Genomic DNA, 14,525 nt, shown 5'->3' on the forward strand with positions numbered 1-14,525 from the left:
CAAGGCACGGCCCGACCCCGAGAGCTGCCGCACCCCGGGGGGCTCTGGGGGGACCGGCGCTCCCCAGTGACCCCAGCCCAGCCCCGTGCCCACCCTGCCCCGGGATCCAGTGTGGGACCCCCTCCGGTGATGGTGGCAGGGACACCCCGACAGTGTCACCGTGTCCCGGAGCCGGGACAGACCCACGGAACGGCTGCGGCCGCGTCGGCTCGGTCCGAACCGAGACAGTGACCCCGGGCAGGAGGGGAGGGGAGGGGGCAGGTCCCTGCGGGGTGTGGCATGGGCTGTCCCCATGCGGGGCAGGACGGTGGCAGCAGTCCCGCGGAGGTGGCAGGAGCGCGGCGCTGCCATCGGTGCAGGTACGGGGACCCCGAGGGGAGCGCGGCCCGGTGACAGCGGGGCGCGGGGGACACGGCCGGGGGTGCGGGGGGTCTCCGGGGTGCCAGGGCCGCCCCCGGCCGGAGCTGCCGGGGATGCCGGAGCAGCGCTCGGGGATGGCGGAGCCGCCTTTCACCTGAACCCACATCCCAGCGGCCGGAAAACAGGGCGAGCGCAGGGAACTGACGGCGCGGGCACGTCCCAGGGGAATAACCTGGAGAAGCTTTAATGATCCGCCCGGCCGGACAGCGGGGGCGTTTCCGGCGTGCCGGGACGGGAGGCGACACCCGCCCCCTCCCCACGTCCCGGGGCGCGTTCACTGTCGCCTGTCGCGATGCCGGAGCGCGTTTGGCGTCCCCGGGGTGGCTCTGGCTGGGGTCCCACTGGGACACTGGCATCAGGGACACAAAGCAGCACTCGCGGGAGGGGACAAGGGTCGTGCTGGTCCTGTCGCCGCCGGTGGGTGCGTGGGAAGGAGCGGGAGCAGAGAACCCCCAGCTGCGGGCACGGCCCGTGCCGACCTGCCCGCTCCCACCCGCTCCTGCGCTGAGCCGAGCTCGGCGCTGAGCCCGGGATTTCAGGAACAAAACAACAAAACCTCCTCAGAATTCCCGTGGCAGCGCTCGGATCAGCCAGGGACATAAATCTCCGCGTGTTTCACCACCCTGGGCCAAACCCTGGTGGCGCCGTGCCCGGTGCTCCTTAAACCTGACTTCTGTACAGCCGTGCAGACCTCCAATAGCCCCGAACGGCATTTTTGGGGTGAGAAAACTCCGTTTTGGGGTTTCTTAGCACCCGGCAGCACCGCGGGGATGTTTTACAGCTCTGGGATGGGACATTCCCTGCGGGGCTGGGCTGGTTCATCCCAGGTGTTGGTTTGGGGGAACATCCCGTGGGTTAAGAGCTCACTGCTGGGCTCGCTGAGTTGTGGGGCAGTGGAAGGATGTCCTGTGCCTTTGGCCATCGCTGGCCCTCCCTGGCCCCCCAGGGAGCTGCAGGCTGGAGCCAGAGCAGGGTTTGGCTGTCCAGGCTGTCCACCCGTGTGGCTGGGGCTGGCAGGGAGCCCTGGCATCAACTTCCAGCCTGTTTCCACCTCCCCAAAGTGCAGTTTTCATCTTTAATTACTGAGGCCATGAGTGAGGTTTGTCAAGAGCTTTCTTGGAACTGAGGTTTCTTGGATACCTCCTCAAAAATATTTTTCCAGTGCTTTGAATCACCTTTTTTCCCTCCTTCCCCCTGCTCCTTGGCAAGAGGCAGCATTCCCAGCCCCATGGAGTGTCCTGCCTGTGCCAGCTGCAGGTGTTCAACAAGCTTTGCTTTTGTTGGCACTGGTTGGGAGCAGGGATGCTTTGGGGCTGCTGAGTGCAGCCTGCTGGGGGCTCATGGTGATCCTGAGCAGCACAGTGGGGACATGGGCAGCTTCAGGTCTGATCCTGAGCACAAGAGGACCAGGATAACCACAAATAAACCCAGGAATTCCAGCGTGTCTCGGGTCCAGCCCTGAGATCACTGGTCTGGAAGCAGCGAGCCCAGGAAAACACCTTAGCATTTCTCACTGTCAGCCTCACCTTAAATATCTCTGTCCTGGAGCCAGGGGTGAGGGCAGAGGATGCTCTGAGCCTCTGATCAGAGCCCCGGGGGCACAGCCAGGGTTACTGGTCCTGAGCAGCCCCTGGGACCCCCCACCCACCACCCTGGGCTCGGGAAGCTCAGCCAGGGTGGGTCTGGCTCCAGCTTGGCCACACTCAGCTGTGGCCTTGGAGCTGTCTTGTCCCAGCAGATGGAGTGTGTCTCACCTTGGCCTTTGTCCCCTTTGCAGTCCTGACTCTGGACTTCCAAGCCTGAATTTGCATCTCTTCACCAGGAGCTTACCTGAGGCTCAGGGCTCATCCCAGCTGCCAGCCCTGGCCCTGCCCTGGTCGGGACCTTAGAATGGGTTGGGTTGGACCTTAAAGCTCATCCCATTTCACTCCTGCCATGGCAGGGACACCTCCCACTATCCCAGGCTGCTTCAAGCCCTGTCCAGCCTGGCCTGGGACACTCCAGGGAAGGGAGCAGGGTTTGTGAGCAGGTGACTCAGTTTTCTCCATCCTGGATACTCTGATGCTCATCTTGTCCACTGGGTCTGTATCCCTTTGTGGATCCCTTTATGTTTATGGTCTCTGAGGAGATCCCCCATATCCCTATCCTAGGGGAACTCATCCCTCTGGTAGGAGGAGACAGGGCAATGTGGTTTCCAGGAGCAGGAGATGGAGGGGTTTGGTGTCCCTCCTTTGTCCCCTCCTTAGTCCCTCTGCAGTCAGATCCAGCCCTGTCTGTCTACAGGGAAAGGTGTCCCCCCCTGGGACAAGGACACCATTGGGGTCACAGCAGGGAGATTTGCATTTCTCTGAGTTGCATTTCTCTGTGTCAAATCCTCTTTTGCCTAAACTAAGTGGTCACAGCCAGTCTGGGCACTGAGGGGTCTCTGTGTGGAAGAGATCTCATCCCTCCAGGTATCCACCTGCTCCCTCTTATCTGTGGGACAAATGGGAGCAGGAGCTGTGGGCTGTAGCAGGAGTGTCCCACCACCCCCAGCAGCTCCCTGAAACCCTTCCTTCCTCCTCACACGTGCTGTGAAAACAAAGAAAGCAACATTTGGGGCCCAGATTTGCCCAGAGCAGCTGTGGCTGCCCCTGGATCCCTGGCAGTGTCCCAGGCCAGGCTGGACATTGGGGCTGGAGCAGCCTGGGACAGTGGGAGGTGTCCATGGCAGGGGTGGCACTGGGTGAGCTTTGAGGTCTCTCCCAACCCAAACTATTCTGGGATTGTGTGTGCTGAGCTCAGGGGTGTCATTTAAGATCCAAGGACAGCGACAGCACCAAATCCTGGGTGGTAAAGGAGGATTTTGTGGATTAAAGCTTTTTCTGGGCAAGCTCTTGGCTGTAGGGGCCAAGGTGCTGTTGGTGTTTGGGTCTGTTTGACCTGGAATGAGGATGGATGCTCAGCCAGTGGCATCTGTGAGTGGGCTGGGACAAACCAATATCCATGAGGAGTAAGAGAGAAGTTGATCCTTTGGGTGAAAGAATGGAAAAAGGGATCAGAGGGGAGAGATAAGAAATAACGGCAGGGACTGACTTCTGGTGGGATTATTTAATAATAAAGTAATTAATGCTTTATCCTTCACTGGCTCCTTTCATGTGAGGATCACAAACATTAATTTATCTTCCCTACCATCCCTGCAGGAAGGGCAGGGAGCCACCGATTGTGAGGGAATTCTTGTCATTGATGGAGCTGCCAGCACAATGGGAGCTCGGTGGGATGGCAGGACAGGGAGAGCTCCAGCTCCTCATCAGAGACTTCAAATGATTTCCTGGAACTTCCCCACATGGCAAAAATGTCTTTGAGTTGTCCCAGGCAGCTGGGATGGGTGAAAGCCTTGAGAAAATCTGGGAGAATGTCCTTCCCACAGGGTGTCCTGCCCTGGAGCCTCGAGAAGCTGCAGCATCCCAGTGGGATCAGGCTGTCCCTGCTCAGTGTTCCCAATGTCTGTGCTTGTCCTTGTCCCCAGGTCCTGGCAGAGGTGCCAGCATGGCTGAGCAGGAGCCAGCCACAGGCTGCCCAGGGGACAAGCAGCAGCTGCCAGGTCAGTGTGCCAGGGGTGTGGTTTGGGGGTTTTCCCAGCTTTCAGACACTTCATGAGGAAGTTGAATGTGGGATGTGGTTGTGAAATGGGGAAGAAGAAGATTTGGGGTGAGGATGGACTTGGGGCAGGGCTGGGATGTTCCTGCTGGGCAGGGTCTGCACTGGGATGGCAAAAATGGAACTGGGAGAGGAATGACTGTGCCTGGAGCAGGAGAGACTGGGGACTCATCCTGAGCACACTGTGAGCCAACCCTGAGCCCAGAGGTGTCACTGAGCCCAGAGGTGTCACTGAGCCCAGGGGTGACACTGAGCCCCGGGGATGACACTGATCCCTGGGGTGACCCTGAACCCCAGGGGTGACCCTGAGCCCAGGGGTGACACTGAGCCCCAGAGTGACCCTGAGCCCTGGGGTGACACTGAGCCCAGGGGTGACCCTGAACCCAGGGGTGACACTGAGCCCTGGGGTGACACTGAACCCCAGGGTGACCCTGAACCCCAGGGGTGACACTGAGCCCCAGAGTGACCCTGAGCCCTGGGGTGACACTGAGCCCCAGGGGAGGTGTGGGCATCACCCCTGCAGCTCTGCAACCTTCTGGTGTCCTGCTCTCCCTGTCCCCTGTCACTGAGACCAGCCCTGGTCCCCCTGCCCTTGGACAGCCCCCCAGCTGTCCCTGTGCCCTGCTGGTGCAGGGGGTGGCTCAATGTCCTCTTGCTTTGCAGATTTCACCTGGGAGGTGAGGGCCAACGACCGCAGCTACCACAGGCAGGCCAGGAAGAAATTTGCCTTCTGCCTGAGCAAGAGGAAATACTCGGTGAGCTGGGGGGGCCCTGGGCTCCCCTTCCCCTTCCCCTTCCCCTTCCCCTTCCCCTTCCCCTTCCCCTTCCCCTTCCCCTTCCCCTTCCCCTTCCCCTTCCCCAGCCCCTCAGCCCTGAGCCAGTGCTGGCTGGGGGGACAGGGCAGAGATGCTGCAGAGGGTCCCCAGAGGGTGGAGGGTCACACACACACCCAGGGGAAGAAGGAGCAGCACTGTGTGAAGGAAACTTTTTCAGTCTGGTGGTCTAATCAACAGCAAGGCTTTTCAAAGTGTGTGGAGTGAGCAAAACCTGTTTTTTTATTTATTTTTTCAGCTAAATAACATTGAAGTCAGTGAGTTGAGCTTTAGGTCACAGCCAGAATCACAGAATATTCTGAGTTGGAAGGGACCCACCAGAATCCAAGAGTCCAACTGAGTGGCCCACATGGGGAGCAAACCCACAAGCAAATGATTTTGGTCTCAATTTTATGTGGCCCTTTGATCTGATAAATCAAATTTGATAAATATTTGATAAATACAGCTTTCATAATTTTTTTTGGGCATCTCTTGTGCTGTGAGAAACCCTAAGAACAGCAGAATTTTTTGCCATTTGCAGAGCAGGTCCCTGGTTTCTGGGCTGACCTGGCAGTGGCTGTGACCCCCCTCTCCCCCACAGGGCAATGCCATCAGGACAGCCAAGTACAACCTGCTCACCTTCCTGCCCCTGAACCTCTACGAGCAGTTCCACCGCATGGCCAACGTCTACTTTGTCTTTGTCATCCTCCTGCAGGTGGGGTGGGCACCAGGGAACACCCAGAGTGTGCCAGGCTCTGCCCAAGGGGGGTCTCTGGAGGTCAGAGCAGGGAATCCAGGCTAAGAGGTTCCCCAGGATGTGGCTTTTGCATGTGTTTGGTGTCTTTTGGGAACTCTGGGGGGTTTAAATTAAAGCCTCCCAGCAGCAGGAGGACGTGGAGCTGCTGGAGCCAGTGCAGAGGAACCAGGGAGATGCTGCAAGGGCTGGAGCCCCTCTGCTCTGGGGACAGGCTGGCAGAGCTGGGGGTGCTCACCTGGAGAAGAGAAGGCTCCAGGGAGAGCTCAGAGCCCCTGGCAGGGCCTAAAGGGGCTCCAGGAGAGCTGAAGAGGGACTGGGGACAAGGGATGGAGGGACAGGACACAGGGAATGGCTGCCAGTACTAGAGGGCAGGGCTGGATGGGATATTGGGCAGGAATTGTTCCCTGGGAGGGTGGGGAGCCCTGGCACAGGGTGCCCAGAGCAGCTGTGGCTGCCCCTGGATCCCTGGCAGTGTCCCAGGCCAGGCTGGACATTGGGGCTGGAGCAGCCTGGGACAATGGGGGTGTCCCTGCCATGGCAGGGGTGGGACTGGATGGGCATTAAGGTCCCTTTCAGCCCAAACCTCTCCATGATTCTATAAAATGGGTTGGGTTTGCACACAGATGAAGCTCACACTGACCACACCAAAACAGAAATTCATCCCTCCAAATTCATAGAACCAGGAGCATTTCACACCTCAAAAAGAGGTGGAAACCATCAAAAGAGGTGTCTGTAACAGAGAAATTGATTTGAAAATTCTGAGAGAGGTTCCTGCCACCCTCAGTCACCCCAGGTGTCCCAGGGTGGGGCAGGGGTTGTCAGTGGTGTAACATTCTCCCTCTGCAGACTTTCCCTGAGATCTCCACGCTGCCCTGGTACACGCTGCTGTTCCCCCTGAGCTGCCTTCTCCTCATCCGGGGGCTGCGGGACCTCGTCGATGACATCGTGAGTGAGGGGCCATGGGCAGGGAGGGGCCTTTGCTGGGAGCTGAGCTGAGAGCTCAGGGCTTGCTGCCATCCCTGAGCTGTCCTCTACTCTACCACATCCACATGTGGTTTTATCTTCTCTCATGAAAGATGTGGCTGCTGTTCTTAGGGTGCAACCCCCCATTTCTACCATCTTTCACACCTGGTAGTGCCAGGCTGGTCCCCAGAAATACCTGGGGGGGAATTCAGCCTCTTTATTCATGGTTCAGCATGCAAGTCTGGGGCTGGGGAGGGAGCTGGTGGCATCAAGGTGTTGTTTTGGTGGCACAGGGCAGCCTGGCATGGCTCATGCCTTTCCTTGGCCCCTCTGTCCTTGTGCAGGGCCGGCACCGGAGCGACAGGAGCATCAACAACAGGCCCTGTGAAATCCTGGCTGGGAGGAGGTGAGGGGCTCTGGGGGGCTCTGCCTGTGTTTTCCACACCCAGTGGAGCAGCTGCAGTGCTGAGAACCCTTGAGAAGCTGAGGATGGGTTTGGTGGGAATGTCCCAGGCTCTGCAAGCTCCCAAAATGTGCCACGTGTCCTCCTGTAGGATTGGTCATGGGCAGTGTCCTGGTTTGAAGGACAGGTGTCTGTCAATAAAGGTAGAAGCTTCTCTTTGAAATGGAGAATGTAAACCCCCTCCCTCCAAATTATTATAAATTTGAAATTAAGGGGCTCTCAGGCATAGATAGGGGAATTAGGAATAACAGCTCTTTACTAGGAAAATTCAAACAGAAATGCAGTATTACAAAGAACAATCCCAAACCCTGCCAGAGTCAGAATCCAAGCTGACACCCGTCAATCAGTCAGGGTGGTGGCAGCAGTGCCATTCAATGGTGGCTGCATCCTCCTGCAGGGGCAGATGTGGTTCAGCTGCAGCAGTGCTCCTGGAGAAGGTGCAGTTTCCTCTGAAGGTGCAGGGATGATGTGAAAAGGTCTGGCTTTCCTCTGGAATCCAGTGGAAAGAAGGTTCCTTGGGGTCCAAAATCTCAGTTTTTATCTGGGTAGGAAAGGCTTGGCTCCTCTCCTGGGTAAAGCATCTCCCAGTGGGATGATGGAATTTTATCAGTCATGCACTGGGACTCAATGGCCATTAACAGGAGATATCTCCTGGAGGGAGGATGGGCTGTGGGAAAGATAAAGATGATTGCCCCAGCTGGTTTAAAGATGGCCCATTAGCAGATAATGTGTGCCAGGAGATAAAGATCACTGCCACACCCAGTTTTTAACAATGGCCCATTAACAGGAGATATCTCCTGGAGGGAGGATGGGCTGTGCAAAGATAAAGATGATTGGCCCAGCTGGTTTAAAGCTGGTCCATTAGCTGATAATATGTTGCAGGGAGATAAGGAATCACTGCCCCACCCGGCTCCAACAGATGGTGACAGAATACACATTTCTGGCCACACCAACCCAACACAGGCAGCAGGTTTAAAAAAGCCCCAGTTTGCTGTGATGTGCAGGGGGAGGCTTTCCTTGGCCACAGAATTCCTGCAGGTCATCACATCCAAGCCACAGAGCCGTGTCCCTGCTCAGCACTGCTGAGCTTTTCCCACCTGTGCTCAGGGTGCTGAAAGTCCCCATCCCCTGTAGGTACAGGGACAAGGATGTGACACACGGGTCCTGTGCCACCTCTGTGCTCAGCCCCCTGGAGGTGGCACAGCAATCTGGAGACCCAAATCCTGCAGGAAAGGGGGACAGGCATGGGCTGAAACACCCCCAGCCCCCAGTCCCACTGCTCTGCAGGGAGCAGAAATTGTCCCCTGGTCCCTCCCACAGGTTCCGCTGGCAGAAGTGGCGTGACATCTGCGTGGGGGACATTGTCCGGCTGCACAAGGACAGCGTGGTCCCGGTAAGGGCTGCCAGAGCTGCCTCTGCCCTGGCCAAATCCCTGAGCAGGGGCTCAGCCAGCTGCTCTCTCCCCCTTGTTTTGCTCCTCAAGGCTGACCTGCTCCTGCTGTGCAGCTCCGAGCCCAGCAGCCTGTGCTATGTGGAGACAGCTGACATTGATGGGTGAGGACAGGGACAGGGACCCTGGTATTGGGGACCCCCCCAGCACTGGGAAGGTTCAGCAGAAACCACAAGATGTGTGAAATCTTCCAATCCCCAAACCTACAGACTGAGAAATGCGGGTTTGAGCCCCAAATTTTGAAAATAGAGGAGTCCAAAAGCTTGGTGAGGGTTCCACAGAACACCTGTGCCCAGTTTTTCCATCTCCCAGCTCCTTCCCAGCCTGTCCTCCCCCTCCCTGTGCAGGCTGATTTAATGGCAGGGTCCCTGCAGAGTGGCATGACAGGTCCCTCTCTGGCATTTCACTGCCACCACTTGTGTAATTACCTGATAATTAATGGCTGTCTCTGTCCCACGGGCCCGACAGGAGGATGAACAGCTCTGTCACCCCACAGGGTTGTTTTATTCTTTCCCTGGCTCTTGCTCACAGGGAAACAAACCTGAAGTTCAGACAGGCCCTTCTGGTCACCCACCAGGAGCTGGACAGTGAGGAGAGCATGGCTGCCTTTGATGGTGAGTCTGCTGGGTGGGGGAGGCTGTGGGAATCCCCCTGGGATGGGATGGATTCAGCCTTGGGAATTCTCTGTCCCCTGTCAAACAATTCTGTGTCCCCATCAGTCCAGCAAAAGGCTGGCAGCCAAAGGCTTCATGGAGAGGCAATTCCCATCACTTCTGTGATGGATCCATCAGGCTTCTGCACCTTCCCCCTGCCCCGGATCTTGATTTTCCCACTGGAGCCAGGCTTTGGGTTCCCAGATCTGAGCTCAGCCCCTGCTGCTCCTCACAGGGTGCAGAAGTCCCCTCTCAGAGGGATGAGGGGGGCTGCGTTTGTACCATCCCCAGTTCCCCCGGTGAGATCCCAGCACTAACCCCAAATCCCACCCTGCCAAACCCGAGGGGCCCCGAGCAGCCGCATTTGGGGGGCTGGGGGGGAGGAAGGCTCTCGCTGGCCCTGAGTTTTTTGTGGCAGGGCGAGTGACGTGCGAGGAGCCCAACAGCCGCCTGCACAGCTTCACGGGCCGCCTGCGCTGGCGGGGCCGCAGCCACGGGCTGGACGGCGAGCGGCTCCTGCTGCGGGGCTGCCGCCTGCGCAACACCCGCCTCTGCTACGGACTGGTGCTCTACGCAGGAAAGCGGGGATGGGGCGGGGGGTGGGATGGGGCGGGGTGGAATGGGATGGGATGGAACGGGACGGGACGGGACGGGACGGGACGGGACGGGATGGGATGGGATGGGATGGAACGGGACGGGACGGGACGGGATGGGATGGGACGGGATGGAATGGGACGGGACGGGATGGGATGGGCTGGGGTAGGCTGGGATGCGCTGGAATGGGTTGGGGTGGGATGGGATGGACTGGAATGGATTGGCATGGACTAGGATGGGCTGGAGCAGGATGGGATGGGCTGGAACGGGATGGAACTGGGATGGACTGGGATGGGATGGGATGGGATGGGCTGTAGCGGGATGGGATGGGCTGAAACGGGATGGAACGGGATGGAACGGGCTGGAGAGGGCTGCGATGGGCTGGAACGGGATGGGCTGGAACGGGATGGGCTGGAACGGGATGGGATGGGATGGGATGGGATGGGATGGGATGGGCTGAAACGGGATGGAACGGGATGGAACGGGCTGGAGAGGGCTGCAATGGGCTGGAACGGGATGGGATGGGATGGGATGGGATGGGATGGGATGGGATGGGATGGGACGTGCTGAAACGGGCTGAGATGGACTGGAATGGACTAGAATGTCTGGGATGGGCTGGAATGGGCTGGAATGGACTGGGACAGGCTGGAATGTGCTGGGACAGGCTGGAATGGGCTGGGATGGGGCTGGGGTGGGATGGGATGGGATGGATTGGCATGGACTAGGATGGGCTGGGATGGGCTGGGATAGGATGGAGTAGGATGGGATGGACTGGATGGGCTGGAATGGGATGGAACTGGATGGAACAGGATGGAATGGGCTGGAACGGGCTGGAACGGGCTGGAATGGGCTGGGATAGGCTGGAATGGGCTGGGGTGGGATGGGATGGACTGGGATGGATTGGCATGGACTAGGATGGGCTGGGATAGGCTGGAACAGGATGGGATGGACTGGGATGGGCTGGAATGGGATGGAACAGGCTAGGATGGGCTGGGATGGGAAGGGAAGGGATGGGACAGACTGGAACAGGCTGAGATGGACTGGGATGGACTGGAATGGGATGGAACAGACTGGAATGGGCTAGAATGGACTGGGACGGGCTGGGACAGGATGGAACGGGCTGGAACAGGATGGGATGGAATGGGCTGGAGTGGGATGGGATGGCTGGGATGGGCTTGGAGAGGCTGGAGTGGACTGGAATGGGCTGGAACGGGCTGGGATGGGCTGGGATGGGCTGGAATGGGCTGGGATGGGCTGGAATGGGCTGGGATGGGCTGGAATGGGCTGGGATCTGCTGGAATGGGCTGGAATGGGCTGGGATGGGCTGGAACAGGCTGGGATGGGTGCCAACCCCAGCACCACCAGGATCTTACAGTGGCCCAAGCACTTCTATCACCGGGACAGGGTGGGCAGAGCTCAGCTCAGCTCAGCTCAGCCAGAGATGTTTCTCCTTCCCTGTGCCAGCCTGGATGTCCATGTGTAACGTGGATGGTGCTGGGTCTGAGTCAGAGACACAGCACTCTGTGATCCATGTGACAAAAAGCACTTTACTGTTCTCAGCTGCACCTTAAATACCCTTCTAAATGTTCCTGGGCAAGCACTGTGATGGGTTCAAGGTTCAGGCTGCCCAGCTCTGAGCAATAGCCTCTGCAGCCAGGCAGGAACCCACTGGTTCAAACCCCTGTCTGGTTCTGAACCTGTCCTGTCCCTGTTCCCTGGATTCCTGTCCATCAGGCCAGGCTGCTTCTCCCATATAAACTGGAATCAACTGCCCAGTACAAGCCAGCTTGGGCTGTGACATCCATGGTCTTCATCTAATGCTTTTCCAGCCCTCCCCACCTGTTTCTTCTCCCACCCCACACTCTTCCTTGGCAGGTTTTGACCAGAAAGGGTTTAAGCTTCTCTCCAGCCTCTAAACCAGGCTGATTTCTAGTATCAGTGAACCTATGTTGCATTTTAAGGTGTATAATGCAGCATAGTTCCTCCTGTAATGGAGAAGCAAGAGAGGAAAAGAGCTTTATTTAAAGCATATATACATATACATATACACATATATACATACACACACACATATATACATATATATATACATGTATATAGGGTAGTACAAGAAAAACAAAACAGAAAAGACTCATTGGTCCAAGAAGGCAACACCTCGCTAAAAAAATACTTTTGGAATACATCACATCTCTCACACACCCTGCAGGTGCATAATCACTGTTGTAATTCCTTGACCTTGTAAAGGCCTGAGAAAGGCAAGGCCTCCAGGCTGCTTTTTCCCTGGTTCCCAGTAGTATCCAGTGACAAACCTCCTCTTGTTCCTGCTGTTCCCACCCCAGTCCCCCCTCCCCAGCTGTGGGATGAGCAAGGCTCACTGTAGGTCTCACCAGATTCCCAGCTGGCACAAGGTGGAGGAGCTGCCATGGTGTGTCCTGGTGGTATTGGGATGGCTGGTGGGAGGTGAAGAGGTTCCAAACCTCTCCTCATCCCAAATCCAACCCAGCCAGGTCAGCTCAGGGCTGGGGAGCTGTGGGAGCATCACATTTATTGTGCAGCTCCATGGCACTGATGGAGGGAGGGTCTCCTCTGGGCTCTGCAGGGGAGGGCAAGTGTCACTATGGAGGGCAGCAGCCTCACTGACCTGCAGATGAACCTTCTGGGGACTTGCATTTTCACTTTGGCAATGTTCCCTGCCCAGGCTTGGATTCCAAAATTATGAGGAACTCTGGAAAGATCAAGAGGAAGAAAACGAAGCTGGACCAGCTGATGGACCGGCTGGTGGTGGTGGTGGGTGTGGAGCAAACCCCCCTGCCCTGCTCCTAGGCTGCCTCAGGGCTCACCATGAGAGCCCTCTTGCTTGGCTGATGCTGCTTTTCTTCATCTTGAGTATTTGGCCCGAAATATCTTGGGTTTCAGAGAATCAGAGAATACCAGAAATGTTTGGGCTGAAAGGGACCTTGGAGATTTTCCAGTGCCACCCCTGCCATGGCAGGGACACCCCCCACTGTCCCAGGCTGCTCCAGCCCCAATGTCCAGCTTGGCCTGGGACACTGCCAGGGATCCAGGGGCAGCCACAGCTGCTCTGGGCACCCTGTGCCAGGGCTCCCCACCCTCCCAGGGAACAATTCCTGCCCAATATCCCATCCAGCCCTGCCCTCTGGCACTGGCAGCCATTCCCTGTGTCCTGTCCCTCCATCCCTTGTCCCCAGTCCCTCTCCAGCTCTCCTGGAGCCCCTTTCGGCCCTGCCAGGGGCTCTGAGCTCTCCCTGGAACCTTTTAGAGGAGAGTCTGGTGGGCTCTGTGGTCCTGGGACTTTCTCATCTCGGGATACTCATGCTGGCTTCCCACCCCAGATCTTCCTGGTGCTGTTGCTGACGTCCCTGGGCCTGGCTGTGGCCTCTGGGTTCTGGGCCAGGACATTCCAGGAGAAGCACAGTTACCTGGCTGCCCTCTACGAGCACACCAGCCCTGCCCAGCAGGCCTTCCTCAACTTCTGGGGCTTCACCATCCTCCTGAGCATCATCATCCCCATGTCCATGTACATCACGTAAGTGCCACAGAGCTTGGCAGGGGTCAGGGCTCAGCACCCACCCCTGCCCTCACCCCTCACCCCAAAATGAAGGTCAAGGTGTGGCTCAGGTCATTCCCAGGTGCTCCCTTAGCTGGGAGAGGGGGAGGGTAATGGGGTGTGTGTCCCACAAACACCCTTTGTGCTTTGAGGTTTTCCCAGAGGAAAAGCAGAGCAGGGATCCAAACCCTGGGCTGGTGTTGGGAATCGTGGGCAGGCTGAGGAAGATGCAGGATCTGCTCCCAAATATTCCTGGGCATCCCATGGACATCAGCAGGGTGGGGGAGGAGAAGGGCACAGCTGCTCTGTGCAGGCAACAGTGTTGGAAAAAGCTGTTTTCAAACTTTTGGGCCCTCCACTGGACATCCAGATCTGTGAATTTGGTCAGCAAGGGCCAGAATTCCAGAGGGGACCCAGTGGGTGATGAGCTTGTTGGAAATTTGGCCACAAGCAATGAAAAACCCTTGAGGTGGGGACCTCCCCTGTGTCAGTCCCCAGTGCCCCTGGGCTGTGAGGAACCATCTCCTTCTCCCTGTTTTCCCCTCCTGCACTCCCTAGACTTGAATTCATCTACCTGGTGAACAGCTGTTTCATTAACTGGGATCTGGAGATGTATCATGGTGCCAAGGACATTCCAGCTGAGGCCAGGAGCACCAGCCTCAGTGACCAGCTGGGGCAGGTCGAGTTCCTCTTCTCCGACAAGACAGGCACCCTGACACAGAACATCATGAGCTTCAAGAAATGCTGCATCAATGGGACCATCTATGGTAACCTGGGCTGGGCTTGTGGGGCTCAGATGAGCCTGGAGCTGGCTCTTTCTGTCAGGAAAATCAATCCACAAACACCAGAGGTTTATGCCCACAAAATAGACAGAGAAGTCCGTTTTGCTTTATTTGAATAAAGGGAGAGGCCATGGGATCTTTCAAATCTTTGGAGGATGCAGCCTCATTTTTATCCCAGTTTCCCTCTCTCTTTCCCCCTTGGCTGAGGTACTTGAGAGGCACAGACATCCCAAACACCTGATACCTGAGATTCCCCTCTAATGTACAAATTTTTAATTCTTATAGAATTCAGAGTTTTCCCCCATTTCTTCTTTCACCTTTCAATATCCAATTTCATTTACCAGCAAACCTGCAGTTTGTTTGTAAAGGCAATTTTTTTTTTTCCATTCACCAATCAGTGGAATCCTTCCCATTGTTTCTTTTA

The 14,525-nt window shown here is 57.0% G+C and overlaps 1 protein-coding gene across 1 annotated transcript; it reads left to right on the plus strand.

The window, feature by feature from the left end:
* Nucleotides 1–281: 281 nt before the first annotated feature.
* On the plus strand, nucleotides 282–14,220 carry LOC306813208 (phospholipid-transporting ATPase IK-like; the record flags this gene model as incomplete). Its single annotated transcript, XM_079328416.1, has 13 exons — nucleotides 282–359; nucleotides 3,929–4,003; nucleotides 4,723–4,814; nucleotides 5,473–5,586; nucleotides 6,475–6,573; nucleotides 6,936–6,997; nucleotides 8,375–8,447; nucleotides 8,538–8,608; nucleotides 9,036–9,118; nucleotides 9,576–9,731; nucleotides 12,447–12,538; nucleotides 13,105–13,298; nucleotides 13,878–14,220. Exons 1-13 carry the CDS (start codon nucleotides 293–295, stop codon nucleotides 14,218–14,220), a joined length of 1,521 nt encoding a protein of 506 aa, XP_079184542.1. The 5' UTR covers nucleotides 282–292.
* Between the last annotated feature and the right edge of the window lie 305 nt (nucleotides 14,221–14,525).

The sequence above is a fragment of the Erithacus rubecula genome (assembly GCF_903797595.1).
Source record: "Erithacus rubecula genome assembly, chromosome: 28".
Lineage (NCBI taxonomy): Eukaryota > Metazoa > Chordata > Aves > Passeriformes > Muscicapidae > Erithacus > Erithacus rubecula.